General features: G+C 48.4%; 1 protein-coding gene across 1 annotated transcript; it reads left to right on the top strand.

The window, feature by feature from the left end:
- The first annotated feature begins 2,846 nt into the window (after positions 1-2,846).
- On the top strand, positions 2,847-9,516 carry DNASE1L3 (deoxyribonuclease 1L3). The gene is made up of 8 exons (XM_068163784.1): positions 2,847-3,207; positions 4,899-4,987; positions 5,863-5,955; positions 6,254-6,366; positions 6,829-6,941; positions 7,295-7,452; positions 8,592-8,688; positions 8,921-9,516. The coding sequence occupies exons 1-8, from the start codon at positions 3,076-3,078 to the stop codon at positions 9,047-9,049; spliced, it is 924 nt and encodes a 307-aa protein (XP_068019885.1). The 5' UTR covers positions 2,847-3,075; the 3' UTR covers positions 9,050-9,516.
- The last annotated feature ends 4,637 nt before the right edge of the window (positions 9,517-14,153 follow it).

The following is a 14,153-nucleotide window of genomic DNA, read 5'->3' as shown; positions in this document are numbered from 1 at the left end:
CTATTTATTAACTTGAAATTCCAGGAGACCAATAAAATACTCTGCCTGATGGTTGTGATAAGGACACTAAGAGCCCAAAGGTCACTTTATTTGCCCAAAGGAAGCTACTTTTACTGTGACACTGCTGACTTTGGGGCTGGCCCTACTGGCCAGAGCTGCAGTTTAGGTAAAAATCAAGGAACACCTAACAGCTTGAAGCCTGGTACATGGGAAGGGAAGGGGAGGAGAGCACATGGGTCCCTTGTCCAGTAAACAGAGCTACGGTGGCATCTGGGGAGCACCAGCCTGAAGGGGCTGGTCCCTGCACCACCCCAGCACTGCTCTCTGCCCACGCTGCCAGTGCTCCCCCAGAGCCATGTGCTTCCTTTTGGCTTCCTCTACCAGAGCAGAAGGGGATGTGGTCTTGTCTGTGGTCTCTCCCTGCAGCCCTCCAAGGGAGGCTGAGGAAGTATCAGAGATCCTCTCAGTTCACCTCTGCCAGCAAAAAACAACCTATGTATGCCACATGAGGCAACCAGGTCTACAGCTGGAAGGAAGTGGCAGTACCTGAGTGGCAAGGAGAAACCACCATGTCACTGCCAGACCCTCACACCCTCACTGTCCCACAGGGACCCTTATCAGGCATATGATATGGAGCCACATCCCACTTCATCCATCCCCCAGTACCTTACTGAGAGTGAAAAAATGATGGAAGGCTGCACTGCTGCTCCAGAGATGGCAACGCATCTGGTACAGCCTAGCACAGGCTGTCAGCAAAGATGGGCTGAAGAGCCATCAGAAGAAGCAGACAGGCCCTGGCAACGCACACTTCCTGCTCTGAGCTCTTGCCCAAACTGGTTTCAGCAGCCTCATCCTCTGCTTCTTCTCCCATAAAAACAAAGAGAAGCTGAGGAGGAGCTTTATTAGGTAATGTCCTGCAGGTGCTGATTAGCTGGAGGTGGTGTCTCTCACTCAGCATCTCTCAGGGTAGGGGCAAAAACCCAGCCCAGGTGGGTACCATCAGATTCACCCCTCTTGTTAAAGACCAGGACAGCCTGGTCAGTTTGTGAACCTGCTTTGAGTGGCCTTCATGGCCTGTTAAGGAGCAAAGAGCATCTGCACAGAAAGTGCTGTAAACAGAAAGATAAGATGGTGCAAAGAAGAGTGTGACCTCCCTGTGTCCCACCCCGCAGGTCACCTCCCTGCTCCCTGTCCCTGTGGAGGGTGGCTCTGCCTGTTCTGCTGATAACGCCTGGGATGGAGGGGAAAGGGGAAGCTGATAAACAAGCAGTCCTGGGGACAAACATGGCCTCCACAAAGGCAGGTCTCTGCAGTTCAGGGTTAAAGCCCTCACAGCACCACACAAACATTTGCTTTTTGACGCCGAGGAAGCCTAAGGGAGCATGGCTTTCAAGGGAGTTCCAGGTTTTGATGACTCTGACCCCAAGGCTGCAGCTGCTATCGTAAGCTCTTGGCTCAGGCTGCCCGTTTAGCAAGGGCAGGCAGGAGATTTCCAGCCCCTGAAGCTGTTGCTTTCCCGCCCTCTGTGTTAGTTTTCTCTAGAGTCTGTCCTGCCCGAGGCTGGCTTATTAGAGCCAGTGAAGAGAACTCAGTGCAACCCCTGTTCCTTTGGAGGGTTTCACACTCGCTCCCCAGGTTGCTGCCTTCATTAGCAAGGAGCAGGCTCACACAGCAGCACATCACTCACTAACAGTACCTGCTCAACAATCCCTCTTTAACCAAAATGGATTTGTGGTGCCTGTGCCCACATTTGCAGCACCCTCCTTGGAGAGCCACAGCTGCTTCCTCAGCAAGACTGGGATCTCACTGCAGCCAGCCATGCTGCATTTTTGGGAGCCCCTCATGCACTGCACTTTGTGCCAGCACCATCTGACCCTGTTCAACTGATTTAGGCAAAGTAAGATCCATGCACTGGTGCTTCTGCATCTGGAGATGCACAGGTGGCCATGCAGGCAGGACAGCAAGGTGCAAACAGGCTGCATGGCTGTTCTCAGGAAAAGAAGAAAGAATGTGAAAACACCCTGCAAGCACTGGGCGAAAACTCTAAGGCATTTGATGACCCATTTAGCCTGAGTTCTTGTTATAGCTCCTGCCACTGAACTTGATCAGGGAGCTGACCAATGCATTTCCAGACAAGGGCTGGCAAATGGTGGAAGAGGAAGAAAGGAAAGTGGCATAGATTCCCTGCAAAAGCTACCCCAGCTGAAGAATCTTCACTTGAGTGTCATCTTGACCAAACTCTTGTGATCCCTTTTGCCACATGGCACAGGCCAAACCCATGTGCATGTTCTTTGAGTCACCAGCCTGAGACTGCAATGATGAGGACACCTGGCTGAGAGTTTTGGGATCAGGGCTGGGGTCATCACATACATTCCTATGGCTGCACTGGGGTGGCTGAGCCACTGAGCCCCGTTAGCTGTGGGCAAGTACACATGGCCATCCCACAGCTCTGGGCAAAGGGAGAAGCAGGTAAAAGTGTCTGGCCTATGAGGATGGACAGTTCATTTCTTCCTCACAGCATGACTTTCCAACCACAGTAAAAGCAGAACAAAACATGGACATAGTGAAAACCTCTGTGTCCAGGGTATTCCACCACTGGGGCTTCTGGTACCCTCCAGAAACCCCCCTCTCCGCACTGCTGCTCCCTGGGTTCCTTTACCATCCACCTTCTAGTCTTGGCCTCTTGCCCAGGGTAGCCCAGGGAACTTGTTCCTGGCCTGACACTGCCTGAGGGGGGTGGGGTGCTGGCAGGTAACCCACAGCAAGTGCCTCCCTGTGAGGAGGAATGCTGGGGTCTGGTGGAGAGGTTGCTTCCCCAGTATGGGGAAGGTGGTGCAAGGAGCTGGTTTTCACCCAAGGCAGAAGTTCAAAGTCTCTGTGATGCTTTGCACTGGGAGCTGGAAGTAAAGGAAAGGAGGAAATGGAGATTCCTGTTCATGTTTGTGATTGACACAGCTGACTGCTCAGCCTAACCTCCCAACTGGCCGCAGAGGGACGGATGCACAAACACAGACACGCACACATACATATTTATAGGCACACTCGGATCAACTCATTTTATCCAAGTCCCTGAAGATGTTGCTCTTCATCTTGCTTTCACTCTTCAATTTCAGCCCATCTCTGAGCCTAAAAATCTGCTCCTTCAATGTGAGGTCTTTTGGAGAAACAAAAATAGCCAGACCTGAAGTCGTCAATGCCGTGGTAAAGGTACGTTCGTTTGCCTAGACGAGAGGGACTGAGCTGTCTGAGGATTTCTTAGCTGCATAATCTTGTACTTAATTTCTCACAGCTGAATTTCAAGTGAAAAGGAAAAGAAAAGAGTTAATAATTTAAATATTTTTGTACCCTCACAGTAAAAATCAGCCTGTGGTTAAGTAGGATGTCTGGTGGTATTTTAGCCTGCATGGGAACGTTAACAGAAACAATGTTTGTTGTGTCCCTTGGAAGTGGTGTTACAAAAGGAGGAAAACCTCTGTGCACTGCACAAAGAGTTTTCACTTTGAATCCATAGAGCTCTGCTTTGTCCTAAATTATTTAGCTTGCTTATGTGCTAATTATTCTGAAATATTCTTGCCTAATTAAACATATTCTCAGGACAGCAACTATTGCATTTGAGGGTAGTACGAAACCAAAAAGCCTGATGACTGGTTTATGTAAGCAAACCCTCACCATCAGGCTTCCTCTGCAGCAACTCAAAAGAGTACTCAACTCTTTGAAAGAACCATGTTTTGGACTTCTGGCTTTTGCAAGTCCCCTCCGAGATGCCACACTAACAGAGGACACAGTGCTTGGTGTGAGCAGGAGGGCTGCTTGTGCCAAACAGCAGCAGAGAGGAACGCCACCATTTAGCTGGGCTTGAATCCTTTCACTGGGAACAGCTGGAGAAGAGGGATTTGCCAGCATTTGCATTTCTGAACCGTTCTTCCCATCCTGTCAGCAGCAGATATTAATTTGTAGGTAAAATATTAATTTTTGCAAGTCTCAGGTGGCAAAAAGAGGCTTTTGTCCCATGAGTATCACCCACAAATTCTGAAGGGAAACAAAACCGGGGGCAGAAGGAAGCTCCTGAGTGTGACAAGCTGCTGACTGAGACAGGCTTTCCAACGGGGAATCCCAGTGCCAGCAGGGGCAGCCTGAGCCAGGCTGGGGCAGCCTCCCCACCTCTCTCCAGCACCCTGCAGCTTCTCAGTGGTGCTTTAGCCCTGGGGTGCCAGTGCTCCATTTATAGACTGGGGGTCACTTTGAGCTCTGCAGGCTGTTTCAGAGGGGTCCATCACAAATGACTGGGACAGGCAAACGTTTGCAGCACATGCAGCCTGTGGAAGGTATGGCATAGCCATAGAACCCCAGAGGTGCCTGGGCCAGAAAAAAGAGGAAAACAACTGCAGGGGTTTGAGAACAGACCCTGACTGGCTCCTCTTGATGCCTTCCAAATCCTCCTGCCATATCCACCTGGGTACCAAGTGAGTTGGGATGCTTGTTTGCAGCACTGATCTGAAGCAGAGAAGAAAACCTATGTGGCAAGGGGGAGAGAGGTGTGACCAACCACAGGTTGAGCAGCCTGGGGAACAGAACGCCAAAGTGGTGGGGGGAGAGCGAGTTCAGCAGCTCTTGCTCCCCTTCCCTTTCATGCTTCCTCCTATGAGGCAGGAACAGGTTTTTAATATACTCACAACTGCTGTGCTGCAAGTTCCCTTTCCCAGTTCCCTCAAGGCTGTGAGGCAGTTCTGAAAGTAAAAGAGCTTTGCTCCAGCTGTTTCCCCCCCTCCCATGACTCCAAACTGGGTGCTGCTTCCTCCACAGAAGACTTCCCCTTTAACCATTTCTTTCCAACCTTTTCCTAGTTTATGAGAATTCTAATTCAAGTGAAAACCTGCTTCTGCTCCTTGCTCTTGCAGATCATTTCTCGCTGTGACATTGTGTTGCTGATGGAAATAAAGGAGAGCAAGAACCGGGTTTGTCCTCTTCTGTTGGAGAAGCTCTCCAGGTAGGGTGACCACAGGCAAGCGGGCAAATACTGTGAAAGATGCTTCTCCAGAGTCTGTGTTCTGCTCAGCACCACCTTACCATGGCAAAAGCTCAGGATCTGAACTCTGTCCCAGCCTTCGAGGAAGGACAAGGCTCTGGCAACTTTGCTGAAGGTCAGAAGCAAAGGCAGCTCCAGACCAGCATAGGACACATTTTAAAACTAAAATAACTGAGTTGAAGTTTGTTAAAGATTAATTCTCAAAGGAATACAGAAGGGATTATGCCAGGGGAGGTTTAGGTTGAACATTACAACCTTAGAGATTTTTTCCAAGCAAAACAATGCTATGATTAGGAAAAAAATCCTCACTGAAATGGTTGCAAATCCTGGAACAGGTTGCCCAGGGAAGTGGTTGAATAATCATCCCTGGAGGTTTTTAAAAGAAGTGTAAATGTCATGCATAGGGACATGGTTTAGCAACAGACTTAGTAGTGTTAATGGTTGTATGTGATGATCTTCAAGGTCTTTTCCAGCCTAAAGGATTCTATGATCCTATGCCTGGCACTGAGCTGCAGCAGTGCAGCTGCTTTTCTGCAGGGCTGGGAATTGCTTTAGACCAAGGACTACCTGCCTGGAACAACAGTCCAGAGGAAAGAGCAATGTACACCTGGCTGAACATGAGACCCAGCTGACAGAGGGATAGAGATTGCAGTAAACATGGAGAAGGTAGAATGAAAGACCCAGCAATGGAGCACAGGTCCAGACTATAGGTTCTGAGTTAGGTTCATTGTTTCTACCACTCACTTCTGACATCAGGCAGGCAATGTCTCACCCTTCAAAACAGGCAGCACCTTGTGAATGCAGAACTAAAGTCAGGAACACTGATTTCCTTCCAGTCAGCTGAAGGGGTCCAGGGATGAATACAGATGTGTGGTCAGTGAGAGGCTGGGAAGGAAGAGCTACAAGGAGCAGTATGCCTTCATCTACAGGTAAGTGAGCTCCCCTTACCATTGAGCCAGCCCTTGACCCTGCCCTCCTGCACTGCAGCCTTGTAGAGATGGGCTGCACATAGTGATGGCTTTGCTCCAAGGCAGTGGGAGAGGTGCAAGCTGAGTGGGTGGGACGGGCTGTGCCTGGATGTGGGGGTGATCCCAGGTGTACCCACCAGGCTAGCTGTTTCTGTCCTGGAACATAGCCTGGGGTCCAGGTCAAAGGACTGAGTCAGTGTTAGACACATCCTAGCAATCCATAAGCATGATGTCCCCCATCCTGTTTATTCTGCTGCAGTCAACATCTAGTATCAGTGAAACAAACCTACCAGTACCATGACACCCAGCCTGGGGATGAGGATGTTTTCTCCAGAGAGCCCTTCACTGTCTGGTTCCAGTCTCCCAAAACTGGTGAGATGTTTCAGAAATAAATTGTTCTCCCACGGGCAAGGCTCATGGATCACGATGGTGCTAGCTGGATCCAAGCATGTGGCAGAGGAAGGATCTGCATCCTGACCTCACACTGCATTTCCTCACAAGAGCAGCATGTGCCTTTGGGGCTGCTACCCCTGCATGGCCACAGCTCAGTGCAGGCTTCAGCCCCAGGAAAGCCTCTGCTGCTGCCATGGGTGCTGGTTTGAAAGATGCACTGGTATGACCATGGGAACTTGCTGTGACACCTCACTGTGTCACAGCCTTGCTCAGCCTTGGCAATGTGCAATGACACAGCAATCACCTCTGAGCCACAGCCAAAACAGAAGCTGTTTCTTCAGAAGAAGAATCTTCTTCCTTCCAAGTCAGTCTCTGTTGCTTTGTGATTCAGTGTGGGTTTAATAATTACATTTCTCCCTGTTCTTTTGCCTTATTTTTAAGCTGTCAAAGAGTTTGTTATAATCCCTCTGCACACCACACCAGAGGCAGCAGTACGGGAGATTGATGAGCTCTATGATGTGTATTTAGATGTAAAACAGCACTGGAAAACTGAGGTTAGTTGCTACATCTGTGTTACTAACAGCAATTATGGTGCTGAGTCACCCTGTTCCTTACTCACAGCCTGATAACCTTAAAAGCATTGACAACAAGCCCCAGATTTCTAATATCCCTTTGATGTACTTTCCTTGAGTTATCCACATTTTAATCAGTAAACTTGATCCCCCAATAAAACTGTTTTATCAGCATGTGCCCAGCACAGAGCAGCAGCCCTGCAGCACTCAATGAGCACTTGCTATTTGAGCTGTAATGGCTATTGGGAGCATCTGTTGACCCTCAAAAGCCCTTGCCAGTTTTCTTTTGAAGAGCTGACCTTGTGATTGCTTTTGAAAATCTGCCTGATTTCCAGAACTTCATCTTCATGGGGGATTTTAATGCTGGATGTAGCTATGTTCCCCAAAAGCAGTGGAAGAACATCCGGATGAGGACTTACTCTGAATTCATCTGGCTAATAGGTGACAAAAATGACACGACAGTGAAGACAAGCACGAGCTGCCCTTATGACAGGTAAAGAGTTCACTGCAAAACTATTCCCTGGTCTTGACTCTGAGGGGAAAAAACAAAAAAGGTGTCAGGGACACCTCAAGCGAATGTGCATGAGACCATCAAAGATAAAACAATGTCCAAGGAGGAACGAGATCTGAATACTTCTATTCAGGAGCACAAATCACTTTGCAGGCTGGTGGGAAAGTAATTCTGAAGAAAGGGCAAGATTTCATGCAAGAGCCAGCTGTTGCAGTGGCTTAGGTGGAGATAAATTACAGGCAATTAGGCAGCATTTCACACCTGCAAGAAGCCCTGCAGACATCCAGGTGGAAGGCACTGCTGCCTCTCTCCTCTGCTGGTTTTGCACCATGGTTTGCACTCTTCTAATTTGGCTTAACAAATGCAAAGATTGATTCTGCTTAGGAGCTCAGACACCTCACATGTGGTGAGTCCTGCAGCCATTTGCAGGGACAATAAATACATCAGCTTATTAGAGCCCAGAGTAAGTCAAGACTTGAACTTCTTGCTGAACAAGTTTCTGGATCAAAGCAGGACTTGACTGAGCCTCAAGTCATAGAATTATAGAATTAGTTTTGTTGGAAAAGACCTCTAACTTCCTTGAGTCCAACTGTCATGGCCATTGAACCATGTCCCAAAGTGCCATGTCTACACAGTTTTTCACCATCTCCAGGGATGGTGACTCCACCACCTCCCTGGGCATCCTGTCCCAATACCTTACATAAAGAAATTTTTCAGAATATCCAATCTAAACCTCCCCTGCTGCAATTTGAGGCCATTGCCTCTAGTCCTATCACACGATACTAGGGAGAAGGTAGCTGTAGAGAGCAATCATTGGCATCCTATGATTTTTGTATCCAAGATATGGCTCTGAACTTCACAGCACTGTTGGGGTGGATTTAGATACAAGTCATTTAATGCTGGCTTCCAAGGCCAGGTATGTAAGTGTCTCACTGATGAGGAAAGCAATCAGCCAAATTCAACAGAAAACAAATGTTATCATCTCTGAATAGACAGACTACTAGTAAGGACAAACCACATGTAGCTGTGATTCCATCAAGGCCACCTCTCTGTCTTAGAGCAGAATGGCTGCTTTTGTTCAGGCACTCCTTAACAGCACCTTGATCTCTTGCTCCTTACAGGATTGTGGTCAGTGGGGAGAAGCTCATAAACGCCATTGTGCCACACTCTGTCGACATCTTTGATTTCCAGAAGGCCTTTCGGATGACTGAGGAGCAGGTAGGCACAGCCTGACTTCTGCAGCAGTGGGGCAAGGGCTAACAAAGGAGCACAAAGCCAGTGGTATCCAGGCAGTTTTGAACATGTTCTTGGCCATAAAACCATTGCACCCTCCCATGGTGACGCAGTGCTCACATTGCACCTCCCTACTGCTGCAGTGAAACCCCTGGGGCAGGGTTTAGTAAGAGCGTGGATGGTGAGCTCCCAACCCCTCTGTGCCCTTGTCTTGCAGGCACTGGGAGTAAGCGACCACTTCCCAGTAGAGTTTGAGTTAAAACCAAAAGGTGGCTTCTTCAGCTGGCTGAAATCAAAGTTTTCAAGGAAGAGGACAACACGGAAGGGACACCACTCAAGGTCATGAATGTGCCAAGTCTTCTCACGTGGCATGGAAATACACAGAGGTCAACGGGTCTTGTAGAAGACTGGGGCACATATACTCACAGCAAGTGCAGTACTTAGTGGGGGAAAAACCCAAAAAATTTGGTAAAATTCACATTTTTTTTGGAAGAGGGTAAATTAAACCTTCAAACTATTTTCCTCATTGTATGTAAAAATTAAACCAACTACAAGCAGCATACTGTACTTGCTGTACTGCTCATTAATGCAAAGAGCTACTAAAATACTTGTGTGCTTTACCTGTAACACCCAAAGGGCAGGGATGTCCATGTGCTAACTCCAGCTCTGGAGCTCTGCCATTCCTCCTTAAAGACAGAAGGATTAAAAGGACCTTTCTGTGTGGTGCATGTGGATGTGGATGCTTCAGAGCTGTAACTGGCAGGACAAAAAGCTGTGCCTGCTGATTCAAAATATAAAATGTTGCTGAACTTTGAGTATTTTCTCAGTGTGGATTTGAAAATGCTCACAGCATTGAGGGCTTGGGGAAAGACAGAAAAAGACAGGCAGTGAAGACATTTTTCTGCACTAACCCAGCCAGAAGCAGCAGGAAGTCAGAACTAGTGTCTCCCACCCCTGCATGCGAACCTCAGGTGAGAAGTCCTGTAGTTGGCAGTGCTGTCACCTGGGATCATGTCATAAAGTTGACATTAAAATCTGATTTCAGCATCCTGATATAGAAATGGGCCTCATCTCCACCCAGCTTGCTCCTCAAAACCCCCTCATGGCAGCCTAGATTTCTCCAATGAACTAGACTTCAATGGTGATTATTTAACTTTGTGATGTAGCAGTCTGTTTTCTCAGCTCACCCCACAGGCTGTATTTAGTGCAAACCAAATCCTGTCACACAGATGGCATCTGAGAAGTGGGAAAATCCAACTGTTAGTAGAGGCAAATACTCATCTCCCTCCATCAACACCCCCTAGGCTGTCTGCTGATGTGGCAGGGAGAGCTAGCAAACAAGATGGCTTTTAGGGGAGGAAAACAGTTTGGCCTTTGCAAAACTCACTATTGGGGGGAAAGAATTTGAAGAAATCCACCCCAGTGAGGTATATGCAGGGCAGACAACAAATCTACCAAGTTTAAGTAGCAATTAATCTTGTAACGATACAGCATTTCATAAACTCCCTCAGTTAGACTCCAGTCAAGGCACAAAGAAGGAGCTCAATGTAAACCAAACATTTACATTGGGGTTTTTATAGAAATGCCACTGTCTGGCTGACAGCAGCAATGGTTCCTGTGAAGGCTGAAATCAGCCTAAGTCTCTGGCCTCGTGCCTTTCTCCTACATAAGTCCCCACACTTTCTTGGCTTTCAGGAAAAAACAGTGCACGAAGGAATAAATCACACCTCAGGAAAGCAAAAATGGATACATTCATTCATGAAAAACATGCAATTATGACTCAGATTCTGCTAAAAATCTTTGTCCTTATTTGTGACATCAAATATAATCCTTTACCCAGCATCTGAAGATAAGAGACATGGTCAGAGAGTAGCTGCAGCAGCAGCTGCAGCCTTGGATATGATGTTAGTGGCTATCTGTCTGGAGATGCTATTGCAGAGGCTGAGCATTTGACCAGCAGAAAGACACCTTAATAGAAAGTGACACTCCACCATGGAGAGCTGGGACACGCTTCTGTGGGACTCAAAGCAGACAGACAACATCTGCACTCAGTTCATCATGTTTGATAGAGGCCAAGAGGTGTCCAAAGATCATACAGTCATCACAGTCAGTCGCCACAGAAATCCCTGTGCATGTCCCTCGCATTCCCTAGGCACTGTTGTAAATGCATCCTCAAACATTTGACAGTTCCTGCCATCACCAGATTTTCCCCATCAGGGGATCATTACCTACCTATCCCAGCTGCAAAGGGGTTTTAAACTTGTTCCAGCCTGCAGGAGCCTCAATATATTGTGCAGCCAGAACAAAGTTTCTCTTTTGATGAATAAGGTTCCTTGAGCTTTATTGATGATCAAACAGAAGTTTTAAACTGGAAGTCTGAACTGGCCTAAAGAGAATTTGTCTCATGCAAGCCAGGTCTTGATTCATGGCTGGGAGAGAAACAAAGAGGCTCTTCAGAAGCTGAAAACTGGTGAGAGCACAGAGCAGATGGGATTCATTTGAACATGAAAGTTCTATGACTCCTCAGTCCCCCAGATTTGGGTCTTTGGGAAGCCAATGCATGATGCTGGAGTCACCCTCACTTCCTGCAGACCTGAGGTTTCCACTGCCTCACAGAGTCTTCTCCCAGCCTCACAGGAGATCCCTGTGCCTAGGGTGGAGCCAGGGCTGTCCCTTGCCCTTCGAAAACTCACATGAATATGCTGTTTGCTGCCCTGGGGGAGTGAGTCCCTTGGCAGAGAATCTCCCAAGAACCCACTGCAGCACCTCAAGGTAGGGCAGTTGTTTCTCCATAGCCTCCATCATCTCCACTGCCTAGGTTTGTCCATCTTTGACTTACCTAAACAGGGCTCAGATGCTCTTCTTGGCTTGGCAGTGCTTTGCACTAACCCCTGAAGGCCCCAATACCCCTCTGCCTGTGCCACATAGCAAGAGCCTCATTGGCCCTGGGCAGGGCTCTGCATACCTTTTGCCTCCTTTTAGGTACAAGCAACAATAAGGACACAGGAGAGATGGTATAAGATTCCTCAAAGATCTGCCTGGCTTGTTTGTTCAGGTCAGTATATTTCCAAAGCCAGACAGATGGAACATGCACTGTGACTGAGCATACAGCATTAGGGGACATTAAACAAATTATATATAAACCATCATCAAGCATACATGCTGGGATGTCCTCCTCAAACTGCACAGAAGGTCAGCAGGAATGTGGACTGTCCCCTCCCTGCATCACAGCAAGTGTCCTCTGCTCTTAATCCCTTTGACACAGCAGTACCCAGGTGCAGCACAGCCTCAGCTGAGCTTACATCCAGGTTTGTTTTACTTTCCTGAAAGTTTGACTGTACATGAATACACACAGACATGAGCAATTCAAGCCTGAACACCCTCCAAAGTTCCTGCTTCTTCCCCATCAAGTGGGTGATGGGCAAACAGCAGCAGATGCCAAAGTACCACTGATGGGGTTGAGACTGGGACTTATGTGCACCCTGAGTCTGGACATACACAGGTATATGGGTGCAGATGTACAGCCACATATAGATGTGCAATAAGCAGCTGAGCTGCAGTCCTATGCTGTGCTATCACATAGCAGGGCTGGCAGCACTGATAGCAACAAGAAAGGCAGAAAAATCAAAGAGCTTACCAGCATGAGACTGCTGAAACTAACTGGTCCAAATCTGGCTGCATCACAGATCCCTCAGCATCTGGAGTGATTGTTGAGCCCCAGGCTGGACTTGGCCACTCACTGATGTGGCATCTGCTGCAGACAAGTACCAAGAGCAGAGCAGGGGCTTAATGGGCAATGCTCACATGGTACCCACATGGTGATTGTTTTCAACATCCTTCTAGCACAGTGTTAGTGCTCAGAGGCCCCTGGTGGGGCTCTTTACTGAGCAAGCCAAGGAGACAGGAAACAAATGGTGAGGACAGTAGTCATCATAGAATCATATAACTGGAAGGGATATCTGAAGATCATCTAGTCCAACCTCCCTGGTAGCACAGGTACACCTAGATCAGGTTGCACAGGAATGTGTTCAGGAGGGTTTTGAAAGTCTGCAGAGGAGACTCCACAGCTTCTCTGGTCAGCCTTTTCCAGGGCTCCATCACCCTCAAAATAAGTGCAAGTGAAACCTCCTGTGTCCTGGTTTGCACCTGTTGCCCCTTGTCCAATTACGCAGCACCACTGAGAAGAGCTCAGCCCCATCCTCACACCTCCCACTCTGTATATATTTATATGCATTTGTAAGATCCCCTCTTAGTCTCAGGAGCCGTGCACACGTTCAGCATTATCAGAGCACCCTCTGGTGGCACCTCTGCAAATCCCGGTGCCTGGGGGGCCCGCGGTGCTCACACCCGGACAGCCCGGCACAGCCTACGAGCCCGCCTGCGCAGACGAACGGCGACGTCACTCTTCTCTGGGAGCTCACGGACCTTCGGTCCCCTCTTTATCCCTAGAGGGATCTTTCCATGCCGTTGTTGAAAGCTGGCCAGAGCCTATCCCAAATCGTCCCTTGGTCTTGCTGTGTCTGCTAATGAGTTTTCCACCAAGAAGGTGGCACACTGCTTGACTCCAAGCCTGTTTATTGATTGCCCACAGTTATTTGACTAGGGAACACACTGTGATGACTCTCACAAGCCTGCCCTGCTTGTAGGCAGCAGCTCCCAGAAACAGATGCTAGCAGGTCACAGGGCATGTCCACCCTTAACATATTATCTGCCACTGGAGATCAGGGAAGGTGATTTCATCCAGGAGCAATTATAGCCCTGCAGCCTGCCCAGCCCTTTGAGATGTCCTTCAGTGTCTCTGACATTTGGTGGCTTGCAGCTCACGTGAGGCTGCTCTGGGACCGGAGCCCCTCTCTACGGTGCTCACCTGGAACAGACGCCATCAAGCCCCTTCTTTGGTGTGTGGGGACACTACAGTCTGGGTCAGGGACGGATTTAGGTCACGTTCCTCTCCACCCTCCCAAAGGTTAAGCGACACAACCTCCACACTGCCATCTGCTATAAAAATACAAGCGCCCTTTCAAAGCGGTCTGCTTCCCCAGCCAGTGTGAAAAACAAGGTTAAATAGTTCTAGTGGCATTCTAAATGTCGTGCTTCAGCTGTTGGTGGTTGCAGGGTATTTTCTGTTAGTCAGGAGACAGATTTATAGGAGTTAATTTCCATATTGGCAAAGGAATCATAAAGCTTTCCTGAAAAGCTGACATTTGAAGATGTGACCACTTTGTATGTGTCCCAGCTGAGAGGAGGGCCTGACCCTGGCTATTCTTAGGGAAGCCAGATACAAAACCCACACTTTCCCCCCCTGCCTCCCCCCACAAAATCCTAAATCCTTAGCAGGACATCAATGTCAGAAATACATACCCTCCAGCAAGGCCAGCTCCTTTGTGGGACTCAGAGAGTTCACAGCCTTCCAGCTAAGCATAGATGTAAATATTTGTAGTACCAAGGTC

Source organism: Melanerpes formicivorus, unplaced genomic scaffold, assembly GCF_026170545.1.
Source record: "Melanerpes formicivorus ecotype bairdi unplaced genomic scaffold, bMelFor1.0.p_v2 SCAF_74, whole genome shotgun sequence".
Classification (NCBI taxonomy): Eukaryota; Metazoa; Chordata; class Aves; order Piciformes; family Picidae; genus Melanerpes; species Melanerpes formicivorus.
The sequence above is the reverse complement of the archived record's forward strand: the minus strand, read 5'-3'. Positions and strand labels throughout refer to the sequence as shown.